At 49.6% G+C, this 23,710-nt stretch overlaps 2 protein-coding genes across 2 annotated transcripts in view; both read left to right on the top strand.

Annotated features, from left to right (window-relative positions):
• Window positions 1–11,404, top strand: part of LOC136749742 (cytoplasmic phosphatidylinositol transfer protein 1) — a 65,131-nt gene extending 53,727 nt beyond the window's left edge. The window contains exons 6-9 of the mRNA XM_066704251.1: window positions 2,663–2,758; window positions 2,959–3,114; window positions 3,249–3,312; window positions 6,622–11,404. Coding sequence (XP_066560348.1) covers window positions 2,663–2,758; window positions 2,959–3,114; window positions 3,249–3,312; window positions 6,622–6,944 — 639 coding nt within the window. The 3' untranslated portion in view covers window positions 6,945–11,404. The remainder of the gene's footprint in view (window positions 1–2,662; window positions 2,759–2,958; window positions 3,115–3,248; window positions 3,313–6,621) is intronic.
• A 1,531-nt stretch (window positions 11,405–12,935) lies between these two features.
• nol11 (nucleolar protein 11) lies at window positions 12,936–23,135 on the top strand. The gene is made up of 18 exons (XM_066704249.1): window positions 12,936–13,112; window positions 16,292–16,405; window positions 16,808–16,864; window positions 17,228–17,376; window positions 17,488–17,545; window positions 17,754–17,895; window positions 17,979–18,179; window positions 18,315–18,391; window positions 18,592–18,718; window positions 18,797–18,891; window positions 19,006–19,071; window positions 19,153–19,337; window positions 19,461–19,586; window positions 19,770–20,000; window positions 20,144–20,222; window positions 20,536–20,628; window positions 20,883–20,990; window positions 22,110–23,135. The coding sequence occupies exons 1-18, from the start codon at window positions 12,966–12,968 to the stop codon at window positions 22,221–22,223; spliced, it is 2,169 nt and encodes a 722-aa protein (XP_066560346.1). The 5' UTR covers window positions 12,936–12,965; the 3' UTR covers window positions 22,224–23,135.
• The last annotated feature ends 575 nt before the right edge of the window (window positions 23,136–23,710 follow it).

Genomic DNA, 23,710 nt, shown 5'->3' with positions numbered 1-23,710 from the left:
CCCGTCTGCTCTGGCTTCGCATCGTCGCTTCAAAGGGCACGAAGCCGCAGGTGAAGTCGGAGCAGACAGGAGCCCCCAGGTCCAGACGGCAGCCAGACACTCCCGGCGCGGCGTTATTGGAATCATAATGACTCCACACCCGTCCAGCTATGCACAGCGCTACGCAGACACGTGACTGCCACGCAGACAGGGACACACACGTGCTCGCCGTGCGGCTCCCTGCTCTCCTCTGAGGGTGTCTCCGCATGGTGGCCGAGCCGCAGCGTCTTTGGGGCCACGTGGGGCCACGTGGGGCCACAGCGGGCCGGCAGAGACAGTCACATTCATAATACATCAAGAGCGCCGTGAACTTCTGCAGCCTCCGTGATGCCCTTTGCGGTCTCTACACGACGGCCAAGAACGAGCCGAACTTCACAGACAAGCTCTCTTAGGCTGGGATTTGACGCACATCTTGACTATAAAGTACAGTAATCGTGCAACACAGCGCAGCAGAGTAGGACACAGTGTGGTGCAGTACAATGCGATGCAGAGCAATACGAGGCGTTGACTTATCCAGGGACTGAACTCCAGCAGCCCAGTTGGCAAAGCTTATGTGAGTGCGAATGGCCTCTGATTGAGAAGTGCATTAATTCAGTACAAAATCCGTTTGTGTAATTGTGATAGGTCTTTAGGAATTACCGCGTCTCCGGGGAGTGTGTCATTACCATCCCTTAAAGGGCCACCCTGTGCGCTCAACCCTGCGGATTACTGTCAAGCGTGAATGTGCTCCACATTACTTCCCCCGGCACGCTTCTATAAATCTGTCACTTCGAAATAGCTTCTCTGTTCGCAAACGGCACAGATGGGAGTCCTGCTTTTTCAGACCGGCCTGCAGTTTTGTGACAATATCAGGTGTCGTGCTGCGTTTATTCTTTTTTTCCCTTTGTGGGAGATGGAGTGGGTGGGGGGCATTAAAAGTTTTAGTTTTTTCATTAGCCTACTGGACTGCTTTTAAAATCCTCTCTCGGCTGCAGGACCTTTCACCGCAGTCCCCAAAGCAGATCCGTTTTCTCGCCCCTTGTCTTGGTGGATCAGGCTCACTGCCACATCCATCCGTGAGCCCGGACCACGGCACCGCACGCCCAGGAGAGAGAGAGAGAGAGAGAGAGAGAGAGAGAGAGAGAGAGAGAGAGAGAGAGAGAGATTTAAAAGCTATTTTTTGGGAGAAAGGAAAAATGTGAGAAAGTTGTATTGCAGGAAGCGCTGATGAGGACGGTGGAATCCTACACCCTCCGCGGTATGAAATATCACTGCAATTGGATCATTTCTATTATTGAACGAGAGAGAGGAAGAGGACACTGCTCATCGATTGAGTGGAAGTGTGTCTTGACTTACTTACAGCCCTTACAGGTCATATTATATCCATTGTCAGTAGAGCTGCAGGCTTTCGAGAGAAGGGGGGGATTTGCTATCTGATTCACAGAAGAGGCATTTTTTTATATTAGTAGTATTTATTTTTATGCTGCACTGCGTTCTCTAGTTCCCTGTTGAAAATATAACCGCTTTGTGTGTGTGTATACATGCGTGCGTGTGTATGCATGCGTGCGAGTGTGTGTGTGTGTGTGTTCATGCATGCAAGTGCTTCATCAAATCTAAACGAGTGCAGCTTGCGTTTGTCTTCTCGTGAGTCGCAGCCTCTGGCCCTCGACCGCGCAGCGTCGCCCAGATATGGCACTTTGCATTAGCGACGCAAGGCGGACCTCACAGGAGAGCGTGCTGCCGAAAGCAGCCTTGAAACCACACTTAACTGAGGAAAATACTCACAAATCTCTCTCTTATCTCTTCGTCACACAGGTCAATTATGTTTTGTTCTATTTTATTATTATTATCCTCTCTCTCTCTCTCTCTCTCTCTCTCTCTCTTTTTCTTTCTCTTGAAATTGAAACTCTCTGATGGAGAGGCTTTGATGTGCAGCAGCAGAAACAAACCACACAACCCACATCTCTCCAAGCTTAGCTGTGAAACAATGCCCCCGATTTGTCCCCGATTCACCCCTCCTGAAGTCTGCGATTGACTCCTGTGGCGCACACTCAGATCCTCGGCCACTCGGAGATGTAGAGAGTTTAGTCACCACGGAGGAGATGAAGGGGGCAATATATACATAGAGAGAGAGATAAATATATGTACATACATTTGCACTTAATTGTGTAGCACTGCAGGGCTCTCTGCGTGTATTCAGGTGTGAAATTGAGCCGGGTGGGGTGTGCGCTGCCTGGTCAATGCACCGGGACGAGAGTGAAGTGTCCTCGTCATCATTCCCATCGTAACCCGTACGACACCGAGCAGAGCACTGCGGCCAAAAACAACATGATAGAAAGACTGTACACGAGACACATTTGTCAACCCTGCTCCGCAGCTGCTGAGGCCGGGGGGATAATGACACGGCTGCGCTCACTCTCTCACTCCCAGCCCCCTCTGACGCACGGCCACAGCTCCCCCGTGTGGCTGCAGCCTGTCAGCCCAGGGCCAGGAGTCTTCCAGGGGTCGGAGAGTTCACTCTGGATGGCAGAGGAAGTTCAGATTCATCCGCTTCAGAGAGACTGGGCAAGCACTCGCTGTGCCGTTTGTGTTCTGTCGTGTTTCGTTGTGCTTAGCTGTGCCATTTGTGTTTTTTCTGCTGCAGATCTTCGACAGCGAGGCCAAGGACCTGGAACGGGAGGTGTGTTTCGTGGACATCGCCTACGACGAGGTCCCTGACAGATACTACAAGGAGTCAGAGGTGCGGGGAGACAAAACACACTCCAAACATAACTTCCTGTCAGAGATTACGTCCAAATCTACAGCCTTAACAGAGGACCACCCCCTTCCCAGAGGTGGACAGCTTCTCAGCCCTGAGAAGCTGTCCACCTCTGGGAACCTTTTACTGCCTTGTGTGCACAGTTCCTCTCATGCCTCTCTCTCTGTCTCTCTGTCTTGCAGGACCTCCGCTACTTCAAGTCCGAGAAGACGTCGCGCGGCCTGCTGCCTGAGGGCTGGAGGGACACCCAACAGCCCATCATGTGCTCCTACAAGCTGGTGACAGTGAAGTTCGAGGTGTGGGGCCTGCAGACGCGGGTGGAGCAGTTCGTCCACAAGGTGAGTGTCCCCCCGTCCCCCCAGTTTGGTCTTGAATTGCAAATGACAAACAATTAATGGTCAGTTGTCACTTTCCACCACTGCCAAATAAAACTCGCTGTCAATAACGGCCACCCCTGTCCACCCTCTCCTAGGTGGTCCGAGACGTCCTGCTGCTGGGACACAGGCAGGCCTTTGCGTGGGTGGACGAGTGGATCGGTACGTCTCTCCATTAAGGAGCCCTCCATTAACCCCTGCTGTGGCTTCTTTTTTTTTACTTTGGATGTTTTATTTACAACGCTTCATTCCCAGGAATGTTTGGTGGCATCAGTCAGTCTTGCCAGTTTGAGGATCCCGAATCCTCTGGCTGATTTGAATGTTTACATGCTAGCGAACTCCTTTAAACTCCAGACCCATCCAACCATTCCTGTGCGGTTTTGTCTCTGTGTTTGGTTTAACTGTTTGTCTGTTGTTGTTTTTATTTTACAGATTTAAACAGGATTAAACAGACACAGTTTAACGGAACGGAAGGAAAACAATTGATAATAATTACAGTATTCCCGTGCGGTCTTTTTCAATCTCAGATGTTGCGTTTCAGCACAAGACTGCAGTTTTATAACTCCCAACCCCCACAACACAGACACAACTTTTTTAATCACGTTTGTCAAGCAATTAGCTGCCACCATCTGGTGAAGCCACTTTGTATTTCTCTAATGACGAGTTAATCAAAGGAAAGCTCTGAGGAAGTACTTTGGGGCTCATCTAGTTATCCAGCTCCACTTTCCTCCAAATGATTGAACAGTTTTTTTTACTCCTCACACTATATTTTTCGTTTTCCTGCATCAACGAAAGATACATGATCTCAGGCAACCAGCGCCTTAAACCCAACATGATTTTCCGATGTGTTGTACTGTTATTGTTTAACCTCCGCTGGTCTTTACGCTTGTTTGGCTTTTACTAACCAGTACTTTCTGAGCTGCAGTCCCATGAGGCCTACAAAATGGATCTGTTTGCGAGAGAGCGATGAAATTCGCAGGGAGAGGGTTGTGGGTTCGGAGGAGCAAGACACATGATAGGAAGAGTGTGTTATCAGGAGTAGTATAAATACTGCCGTTCAGAGGAAATGCGTTCGTTTTTCACACCAGAACAGTCAGTCACTGTGCACAGAAAGAAAACGGAGCAGGATTGATATGATTACATCTGCAGCTCAGCTTGTAGTTATTGATGTATTTGGCTGAACTCTCTGACACAGTGTAGATATGTGAGCGTGATGCACAGGAACCTCCCTCACGTTCAGCTCATCAGCCCAGATCAGTCTTGGCATTGCTTTATAGTGTTTCACTTTATTCTGGGCTGTTCGTCCTCTTCCTGAAGCTTCTTCACTCTCGCCCCGGCCTGTCTCTGGGTAACCATGCGGACGGATCCACTTTGTATCCAGGCTGTCTCTCTAAGTGCTCTCAAACTCGCCCTGGGGCCGAATCAATAGCCCGTTAAGTGGGGTCCGCTGAGCGCCGCTGTGATCATGTGACCTGGGCTGCAGGCGGTCCTTTTCAAATGCTCACTCCTCGGCAATTGTGATTATTAAAATCTCGAGCCCCTGCCCATCCCTGGGTCTGAAGCCGACTCTGTAGCTGCTGTGAATTGATGCTGTTTTGTAACTGATATTTGGCATGTTCCCATCCCTGCAACGAACCTCCCCACCCCCCCACCGCCGCCTCCTCCCTGTCGCCCCCCCTCCATGTGTTACACTCCCATCCCATGCCAGGCAGCTCGCCGGACCCCCCAGGCTATGGAAGTTGTTGCATTTGTATTGCCATGGCGGATGCCTCCTCGCGTTGACGACAATCAGAAGTGACTGTGACGTGGGGGCAGGGGTTGATTCTCAACAACGCGCAGAAGTAACATGCTGTGCCGGGACTTGCTTTGCCGGTGGCCATGGCTCATCTACAAGAGCGGCGTTCTGCTTCCTGTCGTGGTAGAGACTGCAGGGAGGGATGCACATCGCACTTGGCGTGTGGACGCCACGCTCTCCCTGCGAACTAAACGTGGCCTTCTGACGAGACCGCTGTCCCTAGGCACCCTAGGGTTCACGTCAGCCCGACACGAGTAACGGATCCTTCAGCAGCCTAAGTATTTGGCAAAAGGCCTGGCTGCCTGCAAGATACAAAACCTCGGTCTGGATAACGACAAAAACATCGACGCACCCTCACGTCATGAGGAGTGCGAACCCAAACTGAGTGGCAGCTCTCCATGGAGCGGACGCAAGGAGCCTCAAGCTCGTGAATAGCCGCTGTCGAGTACCGGCTGTGTGAATTGTTAGTTCAGAATTGTCGGTTGCAGGTTCGCCATGTGATCCGGGTCCCCCGTCTGACAGGAGAGGAGTACTTACAGATGAGACGTGGTTGCCTCACTCTCTTCTCACCTGTCTGCTCTCAGGCCTTCAAGAGCTCAAAGCCACTCAATCAAATGCAGAACACAGACTCTCTCTCTCTCTCTCTCTCTCTCTCTCCCTCTCCCTCTCCCTCCCTCTCTCTCTCTCTGTCTGGCCGCACGATCTTCCTCAATCCCCGGCGCTCCCCTCCTTGCTCTCGCTGCCCACCCTCTAAATCAGGCCTCCCCTCTATTCTCTCAAGCCCTGCCTCCTCTCCTCTCACTGCCCCCCCGGCCTGACTAGCTTTCGCTCGCTCACAGACGCTCCGCTGTGTGGGAAGCTAGATGCCCCCTTCTCTCCAAAGACCCCTCTGTTTGCAGACCTGCTCGGCCTCTTTCGCGATTCCCAGTAACACCACTAACCCCCCCCCACCCGCCTTGCTCCAAAAGCCAGCCAGCCCCCACCCCCAGATTTGTCGAGTGTCCTAACAGAGGCTGCCAACGTGTTGAACTCTTTGCAGATATGACTTTGGATGACGTGCGGGATTACGAGAAACAAATGCATGAAAAAACCAACATTAAAGTTTGCCATGAGCCGCAAGCGCTTTCCACAGATTCTCCTTCACTGGATCACATAGAGTGCCATGACCGAGCAAGTGTATGTGACATTTTCCTTATTTCTATGTTACAATAATCTCCTGGACCACCACCACCACCCCTGCCTTGTGTGTCGTCCTCACCAGACTGTCAATTCAACACACACAGAAACAAGTTAAAGACAGGTCACAACACACAGAAACACGTAAACAGAGAAAGACAGGTCATGACCACTTTAAGATAAAGTGGTGTACACATAGAACAGATGATGTAATGCACGGGTCAGTGGGAGGGAGTTGGTCCACAGTGCCACGACCACTTCAGATTTCGGGTTCTAGGGATGTGGTCTCAGCCAGCATCGGCACAGTGAGGTGGGGAGGGCACAGGCACCCCTGAGGCACACTGGGGATGAGTAGACAAGCAAAGATTAGAAAATACATGTGCATGTGAAGACCTAATCAGAGATCTGAATGAATCTCTCTCATTCTTTGTTTTTTTTTCCTTCCTCCTTCTCAACCTCCTGACCGCCCACCCAAAAAAACTAAACCTGCGAAACCACAGACATGACGATGGACGAAGTGAGGGAGTTCGAGAGAGCGATACAGGAGGCCACCAACAAGAAGATCGGGATTTTCCCTCCCGCGATCTCCATCAGCGAGACCGCCCTGCCCTCCTCCACGCGCAGCGCCCCCAACAGCGCCCCCTCCACCCCGCTCTCCACCGAGGCCCCCGAGTTCCTCTCCGTGCCCAAAGACCGGCCCCGCAAGAAGTCCGCCCCGGAGACGCTGACCCTGCCCGACCCGGCGCAGAAGGAGACGCTGTTCCGTCTCCCGTGGTCCTACACCTTCCGCACGCATTCCACCCCGCCCCCACCCCCCGAGTAACCCTGTCCCCCACCCACCCACCCACACCCCCCGTCCGCCCACACACACTGCACCGCCCCCACACGGTCTCCGCAAACAGACGAGTGCGGCCCAGTGCTTAAACCCCACCCTGCCAGACAGACACACAGACAGACAGAGCCAGGGGCCAGTTTCCTTGGGGGGCCCTGCCGGGTCTCCAGCCCTGGTGGGGAGAAGTGAACCGTCCCCGGCCGGCCGAACACACTCTACAGTTCGGCCCAATCAAATTCGTATGTGAAATGGTTATGTTTGTGTTGTTGTTGTTGTTGTTTTTTTTGCTCTGTTTGTTTGATTATTTTTATTATTTGGAACGATGTGTTATTATATTTTCTTTTTGGGGGGTCAGCTCTTTTCATATTCCCTATTTTTTCCCCATTGTTTTTAAGATGGAGGCTTTTACATTTTAATTAAAAAAACACCTAATGAAATAAAGAAACCCGACACACTCAGAGAAGCAGCTGGGGGTCCCGCATTCTCCACCCAACACAGCGCCACCCTGCCGCAGGGTACAGGGTTCAGGGTTCAGGGCGGACCTCGGGGCTTCACCTGGGCGCTGGGCGCTGGGCTGCCTCTCTTCGCAGTGTGTCCTCCTGGTAAAGACAACAAAGATTTGTGGAGAGCTAACACAAGCCCTTATTTTTCTATGGTCCGGGCATTCTCTACAAAACCCAATCGCTGAATTAATTTAAGAGCACTTTCAGCTCCTAAGTCCTATTGTTATATATTTATAGTATTATTATATGTGATATCATGTATATCCATCTATTATATATAAGAGTATTATCTGTCATGTTTTCCATAAGAAACATTTGTTCTCAGTTTCTCTGCCATCAGCAGATGCTTCCCCATCTCGTCTGGGCTGTGATTGGCTGCGGGACGTGGTGGGGGTTGTCTTTGGGAGTGAGGGTGGTGTTTGCATTGCATGTCTCAAGCTGGACTCTACAGCCCATGCCCAGACGGCTCTGTCAGCTGACCGCAGAGCCCGGCACGGCCAGAACCAGAACCAGCGTCTCAGGGCTCCACTCTGCTCCTCCTGCACTGCTTTGTGTTTTTGTGTTTTGTCTGCTTGATTGGTTTGTTTGTTTTTTGAACATGGGACAGGAAAAATGTTCTCTTTTCATGCATTGGCCCATTTTAATATATTGGTCTATCTTGTGTGTTTGTTTGCTTCTACGCTAGTTTTTTTATAGGGAGAGATTTATATTCTCTCCACTGCGATTGCAGACGTCGAGCACATGAATGCAGAATCAGTCTGGAGGGGATTACAGCAGCTCATTGGTGGACTTTTTAGGGGCTTTACTGGACGATGATGACATTCATAGGATTGCATTTGCGTTAATATGCTTGTAAACAGACATTTTGGATGGGCTGTCGAGCGCTTTTGTGTCTCGCAGTGAAACAGTTGTCCTTGTTGCTGTGTTGTTGCTGTTGTTGTTATTTTGTTTCCTGGTGAGAATCGTGGAGCACAGAGAGCTCAGATCCTCTCCACGTCCTCCTGGCAGTCTGCAGTTATTACTCGATTTTGTGGCTTTTACTGATTGATTTATTGTATTGCTGTTGAGCTCTGGGGATCCAGGCTGTCCTGACAGTTTTTGTTTTAAAAGATTATCAGTATGAACACTGTCTGAACTGTGTAAGGCAGTGTATGGTTTGTGCATGGAATATATATATATATATATATATATATATATATATATATATATATATATATATATATATATATATATATATATATATATATATATATATATATATCACACTTGTCAGGGATTTTAAATCCTTCCTTTTGCCTTTAAAAAAAAAACGAAAGCGGGTGAACTGAGGGGGAAGGGGTGCAAGAACTTTTTTCATCTTGTAGGCCAGCATGTGTGCGATGGGAAACCTTTCTGTATAGTAGGAGGAGGAGTTGTATCAATAGGTAGCTTGATACACCGTTTAGGACATTATATTTTCTGCTTCTCTGGTGGTCTCCTGAGCCCCGGACCCCCAGACCCCAGTACCACACTCAGTATTTGTAAAAAGACAAAGAGAACAAGACCATTTTGATGATGCCTAATGATAAAGAAGTGAATAAAATATATAAAATTAAAGTAAAAACGTGAATGCAAGTTGACTGGTTGGGTGTCAAGCTGTAATATAATCAAGCAGAGCTGTGGCTGAACCGGAGCATGTTCTGGGAACAACGCTGTTCTCCTGATCTCAGTGCCTCTGCATGCGAGAGGGAATCCTCCTGGAGTCTGTATGCCAAATCTGTAACATATATGTGTTCAACTTTACTGGACAGATAATCATTAGTTGTGATGTGGAGCGTTTCCTCGTTTATGCCTAGATGTCAAGCTTTTGATTTATATTTTTGGTTCATATTGTTGTTTTTTTTAATAAAGAAAAGTATCACTTCATCTGAGGGAAGGACATATCGTGAATTACAAATGAAGAAAAAATACGTTGAGTATCAAAGGAAAAACACAAAAGATCCAGTTTGAACAAAGAGATGTTTCTCGAGCTGTGCAGCTGTGACTGTGAATGTTGATTGTCGTTGCTTTTGCTTTGTTCTTGTTTTGTCAGAGAGAAGAGAGAAAATAAGTTTGTTTGAGTGTCATCAGAGAACTTGACAAGTACGCATTTAAAACTGAGGCCTGGACCTCATCCAAACTTTGACATTCCCATGGGAATCACAAGAGACAGACCTGCACCCTATGGCATTTTCATTGGAAAGCAGTAGAAAGTGGCTTCTGATAATAAATCAACACACAATGGGGTGCAAGTTTGTAGTTTTGCGATTTGTGAGAAGGGCAGTGTTTTGATTCGGTCTAGGCCTATGGCTCGGGTTAACTCAACACCTCATAATTCCCCCCAAACATAAACTTCGAACCCAGCTCCTGGTGTGTTTTTTCTGGACAGGTGAAACCCAGATCTGCATGCAGGAGGCATGTTTGATGTCTTCAGTTCCTGGCTGGGCAGTGTTTTGATGTAATCCAGCTCTTGATAAAGGATGATCTGAATAATTTAAACTTTGGTTAAAGATAGGCCTCATTTGAAGCTTTTTTCACAAATTCGCTATTGCCATTTCATGTTGTTTTTTGTTCAGAAGTGCCATACAAACCTCCATGAAAACTATATAAACTATGACACCCTTGACGTCATTTGACTGCACTGTGACTGCACTGCGTCACACGCTTTTAGAAATTCTGTTTCATTGCTCTTGGAGAAGGTGTCATTAATCCCGTATTTGCATTGTCAGCGGCTCACCTCTGACTCCTGGGGAATCGTCAGCGTATCACTCTATGGGGGCACCTCCTTTAGATCAGTGCCGCATACTAACGTGCAGCTTTTCTTAGCAGAGCAGCCTGAGCCATTAACGCGAGACTTACATTCAACGTTATCCCCTTGCAAATTCAATTTCCCACTCTGCCTGCCTTGGACCCCTTCGAATGTCTAACATTGCAGACAGATGGGCAGCGTTTACATAAACCATCGGACGCACTCTCTCTGCCTCTGGGCTACTCCTTCTGTGCTGTGGCCGTAGAGAACCATCCGATCCAAAAGGATTATATAGCAAAGGCCTCCAGAATCCACTTAACTCTGTTCTCTACAAACCTCGAAACAGGATGGCTTGCCAATGTGAAGCCCAGAGGGGAAGGGTGCCGCTACATGGTTCTGTGCAGGACAGGGATAAATACATGTATAGATCTAGAACCCAGCTGCGGTTCTGCTCAGTCTTCATTCCAGCAGGGCTTCGATAACCTGGAGACGAAGGTGGAGAAGAGAAAAAGAAAAGCTGCTGGACATTAGAAGCTGCTCAAGGTGCTTGTGTTGGATTTGCTTGAGGCGTCTCTCTTCAGCGTTTTATTTTTAGAGGTATATTTTCGTTGTATATTCATGTTTGGCTTTTCCTCATTGAATGTAAAACACATGTTGAAAAAAGAATCACAAACAAAAATGCCTATTTGATTTTTACTTTTTTATTATTATTATTGGTAGTATTTAATGTCAGATATCACGAGATTTGTGTTTAGATGGAGATTTCTTTCTCTGTGCTTCTGGGGGCTTTTGTTTGGTGGGTTGCTGTGTGGTTCTGTTTACTGATAGTCTGCACCACTGTGGTTTACTTTTTTCTGGTCGCTTTAGCTGTTTAATGAAATAGATAATTCAATGAATTAAATGATGAAACAAAAGGACCAAGCTCTCGAAGCTGTGCCACGCAGGGTCTTTAAAGCCAAGCAGAAGCGACGGGGACGGAGAAATCTCTCCAGGCTCCTCCCGAAGTGCCATCCTCGCCTGGCTGCTTAAAAGGTCACACTGGGCTCTTCCATTATCTGGTATTTTTCATTTGTTTGTTTGCTTGTTTGTTTTGATTTTGTTTAGTTCTGTTCGTTTCGTTGTTGTAATTATCTCACCTTTTCTTACATCTTGTATTAAATAAAAGTTGAACTGCATTGAAATTCTGTTGTTGTCCTCATTATTGGTGGCATTCTGTTTTGTTTGTTGTTGTTCTTCCTCTCTCTCTGAGGTTTTATTGAGTTATTTTCAATTTATTTTCAATAGGTGTGCTCTGTTGTGTTGATTCCTGTACACAACACTAAACATCTGGCGTACTTGGGGGGGTTGGGGGGGGCAATTGGAGAGCAAAAAACATCTGGAGTTTAATAAACAGCTAAAGCTGTCTACCAGTGAGGGTAGTTTTCCCATGATACTATGTATTGTTTTTAAGCTAGTATACAGGTTAAGATCTGTGCTAGTTTGTAGTTGAAGCAATAGTGGTAATTTACGTTAAGAGTATTGTGTGTCAGTAATAGTATGTAAAAGTAAGTAGGTTAATAGCTGTAGTATAATAGCAGGTATGCTCGTGTTCATTATAGTATATGTTTGTATAAATAATACACCATAGGCATTATTATTATTATTATTATTATTATTATTATTATAACTGTTCATACAGTACTGTCTTACACTATGTTACATTGTATTTTAATGTACTGTAGACTGTATTATAATGCAATGTGTTGTATTCAGCTCTACTGTACTGCACAACAATGGTGCAACTGCACTTGTATCACAACACAACCCAAGGCGATCTGCTCTCAGGGGATGTGTTTGAATTGTTATTTGGCTTCACAGTGGCATAAAATAATTAGTAGTAATAATCATCATCATCTTCATCTTCTTCTTCCAAGAGAAAAAAACTAACTAGAGCGAGAACTACAGGTTAAAATCTAAGCTGTTATATATTTTAAAAAATTTGTCAGCCAAATTAATAATAAAGCAGATATATACCGATCAGCCATAACATTATGACCACCTGCCTAATATTGTGTAGGTCCCCCTTTTGCCGCCAAAACAGCCCTGACCCGTCGAGGCATGGACTCCACTAGACCTCTGAAGGTGTGCTGTGGTATCTGGCACCAAGACGTTAGCAGCAGATCCTTTAAGTCCTGTAAGTTGCGAGGTGGGGCCTCCATGGATCGGACTTGTTTGTCCAGCACATCCCACAGATGCTCGATTGGATTGAGATCTGGGGAATTTGGAGGCCAAGTCAACACCTTGAACTCGTGATTCATCAGACCAGGCCACCTTCTTCCATTGCTCCGTGGTCCAGTTCTGATGCTCACGTGCCCATTGTAGGCGCTTTCGGCAGTGGACAGGGGTCAGCATGGGCACCCTGATTGGTCTGCGGCTACGCAGCCCCATACGCAACAAACTACTATACACTGTGTTATCAGTGTTATTCACTTCACCTGTCATTGGTCATAATGGTATGGCTGATAGGTATATAGTTTGCATATTTCCAATAACTCGAGAAATGGTCTGAATCGGGCACAAGCTAGCATAAATGTAGCATCGGTCCAGCGAGGCATGTGTTTCCTACGCCGCGCCGGCAGAGGGCGCTGTCTGCGGCGCCGCCACCCTCCACACATGCGCTCTCTCCCCGTCGCTTTTGTAGACCACGCCGCCGCTCGGCTATTCTCGCGATCTCTGCGCTCCTCAGCCTATTTCTCATCCAGCATGGCGGCGCTCTATGAGGGCTTCACGTTGTGCGGACTGGTGACGGGTTTCGGCCAGGACGATCCGGCGGCCCTGGGTGTCGAGCCGGGCAGAGACGCAGACCACGTCGTGGTGACGGACACGGGGAAGCGTGTCACGGTCTACAAGGTACACAACACGGGGAGCTTCCGGAGGGCACACAGCACCTCTCTGTCCACGCCGGACCCCCCGACCCTGAAAACAACAACGTGCTCCTGGGGGCTTAGTGTTGATCATAATGTCATACTCACCTCTCGGCAGTCGGGGCTGAGGGTGGATTCTCGCTGGAGTAGTGACAGGGAGACACGGGGAGCTGCTGTGGAGCCAAGCGCTGTCGAGGGGAGCGGGGAGGGACTGGCCTGTGGAGTGGAGTGTGTGTAGAGGTGTAGTACAGGGCTGTGTGATGTGGAGTGTGTGTAGAGGTGTAGTACAGGGCTGTGTGATGTGGAGTGTGTGTAGAGGTGTAGTACAGGGCTGTGTGATGTGGAGTGTGTGTAGTACAGGGCTGTGTGATGTGGAGTGTGTGTAGAGGTGTAGTACAGGGCTGTGTGATGTGGAGTGTGTGTAGTACAGGGCTGTGTGATGTGGAGTGTGTGTAGAGGTGTAGTACAGGGCTGTGTGATGTGGAGTGTGTGTAGTACAGGGCTGTGTGATGTGGAGTGTGTGTAGTACAGGGCTGTGTGATGTGGAGTGTGTGTAGAGGTGTAGTACAGGGCTGTGTGATGTGGAGTGTGTGTAGAGGTGTAGTACAGGGCTGTGTGATGTGGAGTGTGTGTAGTACAGGGCTGTGTGATGTGGAGTGTGTGTAGTACAGGGCTGTGTGATGTGGAGTGTGTGTAGTACAGGGCTGTGTGATGTGGAGTGTGTGTAGTACAGGGCTGTGTGATGTGGATTGTGTGTAGAGGTGTAGTACAGGGCTGTGTGATGTGGAGTGTGTGTAGAGGTGTAGTACAGGGCTGTGTGATGTGGAGTGTGTGTAGAGGTGTAGTACAGGGCTGTGTGTGTAGAGGTGTAGTACAGGGCTGTGTGATGTGGAGTGTGTGTAGAGGTGTAGTACAGGGCTGTGTGATGTGGAGTGTGTGTAGAGGTGTAGTACAGGGCTGTGTGATGTGGAGTGTGTGTAGAGGTGTAGTACAGGGCTGTGTGATGTGGAGTGTGTGTAGAGGTGTAGTACAGGGCTGTGTGATGTGGAGTGTGTGTAGAGGTGTAGTACAGGGCTGTGTGATGTGGAGTGTGTGTAGAGGTGTAGTACAGGGCTGTGTGATGTGGAGTGTGTGTAGAGGTGTAGTACAGGGCTGTGTGTGTAGAGGTGTAGTACAGGGCTGTGTGTGTAGAGGTGTAGTACAGGGCTGTGTGTGTAGAGGTGTAGTACAGGGCTGTGTGTGTAGAGGTGTAGTACAGGGCTGTGTGTGTAGAGGTGTAGTACAGGGCTGTGTGTGTAGAGGTGTAGTACAGGGCTGTGTGTGTAGAGGTGTAGTACAGGGCTGTGTGTGTAGAGGTGTAGTACAGGGCTGTGTGTGTAGAGGTGTAGTACAGGGCTGTGTGTGTAGAGGTGTAGTACAGGGCTGTGTGTGTAGAGGTGTAGTACAGGGCTGTGTGTGTAGAGGTGTAGTACAGGGCTGTGTGTGTAGAGGTGTAGTACAGGGCTGTGTGTGTAGAGGTGTAGTACAGGGCTGTGTGTGTAGAGGTGTAGTACAGGGCTGTGTGATGTGGAGTGTGTGTAGAGGTGTAGTACAGGGCTGTGTGATGTGGAGTGTGTGTAGAGGTGTAGTACAGGGCTGTGTGATGTGGAGTGTGTGTAGTACAGGGCTGTGTGATGTGGAGTGTGTGTAGTACAGGGCTGTGTGATGTGGAGTGTGTGTAGTACAGGGCTGTGTGATGTGGAGTGTGTGTAGAGGTGTAGTACAGGGCTGTGTGATGTGGAGTGTGTGTAGAGGTGTAGTACAGGGCTGTGTGTGTAGAGGTGTAGTACAGGGCTGTGTGATGTGGAGTGTGTGTAGTACAGGGCTGTGTGATGTGGAGTGTGTGTAGAGGTGTAGTACAGGGCTGTGTGATGTGGAGTGTGTGTAGAGGTGTAGTACAGGGCTGTGTGATGTGGAGTGTGTGTAGTACAGGGCTGTGTGATGTGGAGTGTGTGTAGTACAGGGCTGTGTGATGTGGATTGTGTGTAGAGGTGTAGTACAGGGCTGTGTGATGTGGAGTGTGTGTAGAGGTGTAGTACAGGGCTGTGTGATGTGGAGTGTGTGTAGAGGTGTAGTACAGGGCTGTGTGATGTGGAGTGTGTGTAGAGGTGTAGTACAGGGCTGTGTGATGTGGAGTGTGTGTAGAGGTGTAGTACAGGGCTGTGTGATGTGGAGTGTGTGTAGAGGTGTAGTACAGGGCTGTGTGATGTGGAGTGTGTGTAGAGGTGTAGTACAGGGCTGTGTGATGTGGAGTGTGTGTAGAGGTGTAGTACAGGGCTGTGTGATGTGGAGTGTGTGTAGAGGTGTAGTACAGGGCTGTGTGATGTGGAGTGTGTGTAGAGGTGTAGTACAGGGCTGTGTGATGTGGAGTGTGTGTAGAGGTGTAGTACAGGGCTGTGTGATGTGGAGTGTGTGTAGAGGTGTAGTACAGGGCTGTGTGATGTGGAGTGTGTGTAGAGGTGTAGTACAGGGCTGTGTGATGTGGAGTGTGTGTAGTACAGGGCTGTGTGATGTGGAGTGTGTGTAGAGGTGTAGTACAGGGCTGTGTGATGTGGAGTGTGTGTAGTACAGGGCTGTGTGATGTGGAGTGTGTGTAGTACAGGGCTGTGTGATGTGGAGTGTGTGTAGAGGTGTAGTACAGGGCTGTGTGATGTGGAGTGTGTGTAGAGGTGTAGTACAGGGCTGTGTGATGTGGAGTGATTACCATGCCGTCACTGCCAGTGTGTATCTGACGCTGGTGTGCAGTGTGATTGATGGATTTATTGTGTCGGAGCTGTTTAAGAGTGGAGAGATGGAGCGATACTTTAATTCAAGTTTAATAGAGGATTTGTTGTGTGTGTGTGTGTGTGTGTGTGTGTATATATACTTTTAAAATAACAAGTTCTGATCTGTGTGAATATCGAAGCTACATCTGTCATCTGTGATCAAAGTGTGGAGGGGATTATAATTATTCTGTAATGAATAATGGCTTGAATCCCTGCGTGGACTGGGAAGTCACTTGGGTGAAAAACGCAGGAGGAACGGCTAGTCAAGCCCTGATCTGAGGCGACTGTGTGACCACGTGGGTCCGTGTGCTGCGTGTCCTCTGTCTCTCTCGGCTCTCATCAGTGTGTGTGTGTCCCGCAGGTATCGGACCAGAAGCCGCTGGGCAGCTGGACGGTGAAGCAGGGACAGAGCGTTGCGTGTCCCGCGGTGTGTAACGGACAAACCGGGGAGTACGTCGTGGTCAGCGACCACAAGGTGAGACTCGCCAGCTCTGCATTGTTCACAGGGCCCCTGATGAGAGATTCCCACCGGACAGACTGGACACGATGACCGACATTGCCTGGCCATGACCCGCAGTGAGGATGAAACGGTGGTATAGAATAGTTTATAGCTGAAAATGTACACTATAGGTGTATAACAATTAAAGGTGACAACTGCACCGAATAGAAGTTGCATGATATGAGATTACAGCCTGTCAGCAACTTGTTAGAGGTTTATTCTTATTTGTCTCCCATTTGACACCTCTTCGTGTCCAACTGGTGTCCCCCTCCACAGGGGTTGGGAGACAGTCTTTGACTACGACTGGCTCAGGAGTGCAGGACTGTAGTTTTTCTCGTCTCTGTCTCGTGATTAATTGATGCATTTGTTTCCTCCTAGGTTCTTCGCGTATGGAAAGATGACGACATAAGTTTTGATAAAGTGTTTAAAGCAACAGTAAGTGTTTGTGTGTGTGATTCACTAGTTTTAACCGTGACTCAATCTGCAATCTTGTAAGCTTAACTCGTGTACATTTATAGAAGTTGTGTGTCTGTCAATTTGAATCAGTGACCTTCACTTGATTCCGTGTTGGATTCTGGGCGATTCCTTCAGATTCACTGTATAAGACTGAGAAGATGTACATCAGACAAAATGCCTCCATGATTTAAAATAAATAAGATCAGTGCTTTTGAAATTAAATGTTGAATTTCAGTTGGACTGTAGACCCACCCATCTGCTTTTTAATAAACAGTCGGAGCTCTTTCTGTGCAAGGAAGCCCACACTGATGGCTGTTCTGTGTGCTCCCCCTCCCCCCGCAGCTGAGCGCCGATGTGCAGCGGCTCCACGCGGTGCCGGACGCTGAGGCACTGGTGCTGTTCAAGCGGGGCGCAGTCCGGCAGCTGGACACCCTCCTCGCCGCCCCGCAGCAGCCCATCGAGGAGGTGCTGTCAGAGGACGAGGTCATCAGGTAGTGCCCCTCGCCGTCCCCGCCTTCTCTCAGTTGCCATTGGATTGTTTGTATACATTTTATATGTCAGTAAAAGTGCTGAGTGACCGGTGCTCCCGTGTCTGTGTGCAGGTGGAGCAGCAGCTTCGTGGACGGGGACCAGCCTGGGCTCCTGTTTGTCACGGAGCAGGTAAACCTGAGGCCCGGGGCCACAAAGACGTCGGCTTTTATCCTGAATTGGTTCCATTCCCTTGACCTAATTAGTCACAATTGCCCGTGTGTTCAGGGTGTTCAGCGCTCTGTGATTGAGATCGACCTATCGGCCACTGCTGATAGTGGTCCTGTTTGATTGTAGTTTGTTGTTTCTATCGAGTGCGTTTGTTTGTTCGCTGTTTTAGAATGGAGATCACTTCCTGTATCTGCAAAAGCTCCAGCCGAACGTCCTGCACAAGTATCGCATGGAGGCCGAGGGCAACGGTGCCAATCCCCTGAGCTTCGCTGCTCGACTGCAGGACAAGAACATCCGCGTCACGTGTCTGTGTGAGTGGGGCACCTCTCCCTCTCCTTCTCCCTCTCTTGATCTCATGACTTTCTAACTGTGTTGTGCCTGTCTGTCCCCGCAGACTCCAGCGGCTGTGTGTTCGAGACGCTGCTGGCTCTGAGCCCTGTGCTGGGGGAGGGGGTGCCGACCCTGCCCAGGTCTCTGCTGCTGCGGCTGCCTGTGGAGGAGGGGGTGGTGCCGGCCTCTGCCAGCCTGCTCTTCCTGGACGACGCCCACGTGGCCGTAGTGGGGGCGCCCCACCCGTCCGCCCATGCTGGGAAGGGTGAGTGACCCGGCTGAGCGCTGCGGGGGGGGCTGGGAGACGCTGCTCTTGGAGGGTCTGTTCAGCCTCCAGGGTTGAGCTTTAGATCCAGGGATGTGGGATTTCATTACCTTGTGTTTTGTTCCCGTCTTCCAGATTTCCTGTGTATCTGGAATCTCAATTTCCAGACCCTGCAGGCGGCGAAGGAGCTGCCCGGGGGGGTGCATGGACAGGTACGGCTGTGTGGGAGGGGCTTTGTGTGCCTGGGTTCTCCAGACCAGCTGGGTTATTGTGAACAGGTGGGGGGCGTTGGATTGGTACCCTGACGCAGGATACATACAATAATTATACATTTGGAGGGACCCGAAGATTTGTAAAATATCCTTTTCTGATTGCTCTCTCTAACACCTGCTCTCTCCCCCTCCGTCTGCAGCTATGGAGCCATGCGGCGCGGCTGTACGTGTCCCACGGGAAGGCCCTGACCGTGGTGCCCTACGAGTGCGAGGCGTCGTCCCTGGCGGCCGCTGTGGGGAAGCTGAGACCGGCCGGGCCGACAGGAGGTGAGTCGCGGGGCCGTGTGGGGGGGAGCTGTGTCGTTGTCGTTGTGCCCGAGGGTGATTGTCTCGTTGTCCCCACAGAAGTGCGGCCGTCCGCTTCCATCCCGTCCTGGAACGCGCTCCTGCACGAAGAGGTTCCCCCGAAAGCATGTAAAGGTGTGGAGACCCGGAAGAGCGTGAGTCTGAGCCACTGAAATTTGGACTGGGACTGTTTTACTTTATTGATATTATTCTTTAAATCTTTAAATGAAGAGCAAGAAAGTGATTGACTCCGTTTCCTCCTTGAGTAGAAAATGTCCCGGAAGAGCCAAGCGCTGCCGGCCCTGACGGTGGACCAGGTGCTGGAGCGAATACAGGTGAGGCCCAGATAAACACGGCATGCACTGGACCCGTGTGTCTGTGTCTGTGTCGCATGTTAATCTTGCCCTCTCCCTCAGAGCGTGTCGCAGGAGGAGCTGCAGCAGGACCTGGGGCTGTTCCTGTCCCGTGCCGGTGAGCCGGAGCTGCAGCTGTCCGTGGGTCAGATCACCACCGGGCTTGTCCGGCGCTGCCTGCAAGAGCCCACCTTCTACCCACAGAGCACCCTGGTGCAGCTGGTGCAGACTGGGCGCCTGTGTCACAGGTGAGGGGCGGGGTTAGAGCCTGGGGTCACAGGTGAGGGGCGGGGTTATTGAGAGTCCTGCCCCTGCCCCGTCTCCAGGGTGTAGGCATTTGTTCGCTCAGCGCTGTTTTCATTTCCCCCCAGCGTGTGTCCTGATTTCCTGATGCTGGCGTTGAGCAAGAAAGACTACTTCCTCACCCAGCTGTGTCTGCAGCTCTTCCCCGACATCCCTGAGGCCGTCACCTGCGCCTGCCTGAAGGCCTTCCTCAGGTGAGTCCCGGGAACGAGCTCGATGCCAGTGTCCAACTGTGTGCGACTGAAACCCACGGGCTGAGGTGGGAGGAGTCCAGAGGGGTCCAGGGACAGTGTGTGGGTCCCTGTGGGTGCAGTTTTGGCCACAGGGTGAGTGCTGGTGCCCGCACTGACTCCCCCGGCGGTGGGTTGTCTCCGCAGTGTCATGGATGCCGACCTGGAGGCCGTGTCTGTGGACCTGGGCAGCGTGTCTTTCATGACCGACCAGCCTCCACCCACGAGGCCGGGAGGGGGCGCAGCGGAGCTTCAGAACGGCTTCAGCCCCGCCCTACTGGATGAGGATAGCTGTGACGTCCAGACCCCCACGCTGGGACAGAGCCCGGTGGAGCCCGACCTGCCCTGCCCAGTAGGCCCGAAGAAGGCGGCATTACTGTATCCTTTGGTTAAAGAGCAGCGGCACCCTGGGAGAGGGGCCACTCTGGCACACAGACCAGGAGCTTGTGCTTTCTAGAGAGAAATACCTCTGAAAGAGATTTTTGTTTTGATGGACTTCCTCCTTGACTGGCGGCCGGCAGAAATGAGATCCTGCAGACGGCGCACAGCGAGAACTTCCTCCTCCCGCCCCTGAAAGACCTGTCAGCCCAGCAAGTCATTGTGAGTGTCTATATCGTCTGTCCTCACATCCCCAACGATCCCAGCGGCCTGGCCAAGTCTCAGTTTGTCATTTGGTTGACCGCTTTACGGATCATAGGGGGTTGATTTACGAATGGGGGAAACACGGGATGCGAGTCAGAAAGTGAGAGAAACTTTAGAGGAACTTGCCGATAAGTCGCGAACGGTCGCCAATATCCAGAACGCGTTAACCATGCAGCCCATGCTAACAAGCCACACCCACCCCTCTCTCTCTCTCTCTCTCTCTCTCTCTCATTGTTTCACAATCATTCAAATCCCCTCCATCTCTCCGCAGCTGCTCCTTCAGTACCTGCAGTTCCTGTATGTTAGATGCTCTCAAGACGTCAACACGCAGCTGCCCGGGTTAAGAACGCCAACGATATCACAGGTGGGTCACAGAGGTGTAGATAGATTTAGACACACACACACAGATATTAGTCTCTCTGGCTTCCTCACTGCATTTCCCTGGGTCTCAGCTCTTTATACACATGAGGAGAACCAGGATCAGACATTGACGCAAATACAACACAAGGAGAGAAGTCTGGGACAGGCAGGCTGTGTGCTGGAGCAGTCCACAGAGCCCATACACCGCTGTATGGACCGGTTTAGAATCTCAATTAACTCCTGTCTTCCCTGTCCCAGATCCTGGACTGGGTGTGCTTGTTACTGGACGCCCATTTCACGGTCCTGATCCTGGTCCCGGAGGCGAAGGGGCTGCTGGCCAATCTGCACAGATTTGTGAGGTCCCAGGTAGTGTATATATTTCTTTCTTCATTTATTTAATGTATATATTGAGTGTACACCGATCAGCCATACCATTATGACCACTGACGGGTGAAGTGAATAACACTGATAATCTCGTTATCATGGCACCTGTCAGTGGGTGGGATATATTAGGCAGCAAGTGAACATTTTGTCCTCAAAGTTGATGTGTTAGAAACAGGAAAAATGGGCAAGCGTAAGGATCTGAGCGACTTTGACAAGGGCCACATTGTGATGGCTAGACGACTGGGTCAGAGCATCTCCAAAACTGCAGCTCTTGTGGGGTGTTCCCGGTCTGCAGTGGTCAGTACCTATCAAAAGTGGTCCAAGGAAGGAAAAGCGGTGAACCGGCGACAGGGTCATGGGCGGCCAAGGCTCATTGATGCACGTGGGGAGCGAAGGCTGGCCCGTGTGGTCCGATCCAACAGACGAGCTACTGTAGCTCAAATTGCTGAAAAAGTGAATGCTGGTTCTGATAGAAAGGTGTCAGAACACACAGTGCGTCGCAGTTTGTTGCGTATGGGGCTGCGTAGCCGCAGACCAATCAGGGTGCCCATGCTGACCCCTGTCCACTGCCGAAAGGGCCTACAATGGGCACGTGAGCATCAGAACTGGACCACGGAGCAATGGAAGAAGGTGGCCTGGTCTGATGAATCACGAGTTCAAGGTGTTGACTTGGCCTCCAAATTCCCCAGATCTCAATCCAATCGAGCATCTGTGGGATGTGCTAGACAAACAAGTCCGATCCATGGAAGCCCCACCTCGCAACTTACGGGACTTAAAGGATCTGCTGCTAACGTCTTGGTGCCAGATACCACAGCACACCTTCAGAGGTCTAGTGGAGTCCATGCCTCGACGGGTCAGGGCTGTTTTGGCGGCAAAAGGGGGACCTACACAATATTAGGCAGGTGGTCATAATGTTATGGCTGATCGGTGTATATAGTTCGAGTGTCTGTGTCGGTGGTTCCCCACCCTGCTGGTTTTTGTTCCAACCGAGCTCTCAATTAAGGGACTAGGGTTGAGAGCCACTGGTCTGTGTGATGTCATCGCTGCCCCGCCCCCCCTGCTCCTGACAGGCTGTTGTCGCTTTGTGCTTCCTCCCTCCAGGTGCGACTCTTCTCTGAACTGGGCAAGATCCACAGCAGCCTGCAGGAGCTGCACCAGCTGCGCCAGTCCGAGGACATGGGCCTGTACGCCATCGAGGTCATCGAGCTGTTTTAGAGGCGCTGTGCAGACACTTCTTAATAAATCCCTCTGGTTTCTGTACCCCACACCAGCTCCCTGTGTGTGAACTTGTCCCACTCTGCCTAATAGTTAGGCCTTTTAGTACCTTTGCGTTCAGCATCCGGGGAGCCACAGAACCACGGCCCGGCAGGTCCATCGATTCAACCGTTCGGTTTGTTTTATTCTGTGCTGGGTTTTCATACTGTTTCCTATAAAGTTTATAGGTTAAAAAAGAATGTACAGTGAAGCTGTGTTTAGATCCTGCAGACATTAATTATTGCAGAGAGTCCTGTCTGATGTCTATATGAAAAAGCATCCCTTAATACAGTTTAATACCTGAAAACATCCTTTGAAATAAAAAGGTCATTCATATTTTAAAAAAATATTATTATTCTGGACAAATCAGCATTTCTTTATTCTTTTGTTTGTTTGTTTTTAAGACGCCTTCATTCCTTTTGTTTTATTCGTTTTTTAAGTGAGTGGCTCAATTTGATGAAGTCTGGAGTCTATCTAATGGTGTGTTTTGTTTTAAGTGTTTGGAAGTCTGTATCTCAAGTTACATTTTATTAAACCGTTCTTAATTGTGTTTTGTTAGTTGTGCTGAAGTGTGCAGCTTCAGGTACTCTGTGCTTTATGGGGGTTGAACATACATGTGTTCATGTATAATGATTTAAAACCGAGGCAGCAGCAGCTGACGCCCCCGTAAAATCGTTTTCTATCGTTTCATTGTGACTTAAGAAATGACTTTCTTCTACTTCAATTTTTGTTTGTTTTTATCCCCGAAACAGTTGTTTGATGTGACAATCCCAAATATCTCATCCTGTCATTAAAATGTGATGCTGTTTTGTAGAAAAGGAAACTGAAGACGCTCTTCCCGTTTTCTGACTCAATAAAAACATTTTAAAGCGATGCCTAATTGTAATTGAATATGCAAACGCATTTTTTCTACATACATGTAATTCATCTTAATCTGTCATTTAATTCCGTTAAAGTGTAAGCAATGTGTTTCTACATTAATTTGCATAGTGTAGATTGTCCGGCGCTTTTTTCCACTACGACAGGAAAGACTTGATAAAAGTACAGACTTGAGAAAATGAAACCATCAGATGTGCAGTGTCCTCTTGTAACCGCGGGGCGGCGCTCCTCCCTAGTACTGCCACGACGAGAGCAGTGTTTTCGTGTGTATTTCTTTCTTTGGTGGAGGGTCTCAGTCATCCCTATTTAACGGCGGGGGGATCTGTCCTGGTATTTTACACACCCACACATGTGCACAATAACCCGTGTGCTTGTGTGTGGAAACTGTTTCTGTTTGAGCGATTCCTCCATTTTAGATGCATTTCCTGCGTCGAGTGCAGATACAGGTGGAAGTGCGACGCCAGTGCAGCCCGGGAGTCAATTAAAACCAGGCCATCACTCTAAACCCCATCATAAATACATCACGCTGTGCATGCTGTTCAATAATGTTCATTTCGTTTATTGTGACA

The sequence above is a fragment of the Amia ocellicauda genome, chromosome 5 (assembly GCF_036373705.1).
Source record: "Amia ocellicauda isolate fAmiCal2 chromosome 5, fAmiCal2.hap1, whole genome shotgun sequence".
Taxonomy (NCBI): Eukaryota; Metazoa; Chordata; class Actinopteri; order Amiiformes; family Amiidae; genus Amia; species Amia ocellicauda.
Note: the sequence above shows the minus strand (reverse complement) of the source record. Positions and strands in the feature narration are given on the sequence as shown.